The sequence below is a fragment of the Penaeus monodon genome, chromosome 30 (genome assembly GCF_015228065.2).
Source record: "Penaeus monodon isolate SGIC_2016 chromosome 30, NSTDA_Pmon_1, whole genome shotgun sequence".
Taxonomy (NCBI): domain Eukaryota; kingdom Metazoa; phylum Arthropoda; class Malacostraca; order Decapoda; family Penaeidae; genus Penaeus; species Penaeus monodon.
Window position 1 is genome coordinate 13,798,784 of NC_051415.1, and position 401 is coordinate 13,799,184.

The following is a 401-nucleotide window of genomic DNA, read 5'->3' on the forward strand; positions in this document are numbered from 1 at the left end:
CTCACCCGTCATGGTAAATATCCCGACGAAGACGCCTATACTACGCCCGGCCAACATCACATCATCGGCGTCATCCTCTCCTTCAGGCTTCTTCTTGGCCGCCCAGATCCCCACCGCCAGAATCAGCAGGTAGAAGATCACGATGGCCACTACGCCGCCGACATTGATGGCCATTTTGCCGGTCCGCGATCACACGTTCACAAATCGAAAAGGGAAAGGGGTGTTGTGTGTGGTACCGAGGTTAGACCTACACGTAAGGAGGAAACACGAACGGTGTGTATTGCTTCTGAAGACACTGGAGGGGTGGGGGGGAGGCTGCTGCTGGTAGGGTGGCAAGGAGGGGTGCTGTTAACACTAGCTGGGGGTAGGGGAGGGGTGTCGAAAGGCCAGGCTTGGTAGGA

The 401-nt window shown here is 56.9% G+C and overlaps 1 protein-coding gene across 1 annotated transcript in view; it reads right to left on the reverse strand.

Annotated features, from left to right (window-relative positions):
- LOC119592530 (high-affinity choline transporter 1-like) overlaps positions 1 to 395 on the reverse strand; it is a 27,326-nt gene extending 26,931 nt beyond the window's left edge. The window contains exon 1 of the mRNA XM_037941389.1: positions 6 to 395. Within this exon, the coding sequence (XP_037797317.1) occupies positions 6 to 174 (169 nt within the window). The 5' untranslated portion in view covers positions 175 to 395. The remainder of the gene's footprint in view (positions 1 to 5) is intronic.
- Positions 396 to 401: the final 6 nt, after the last annotated feature.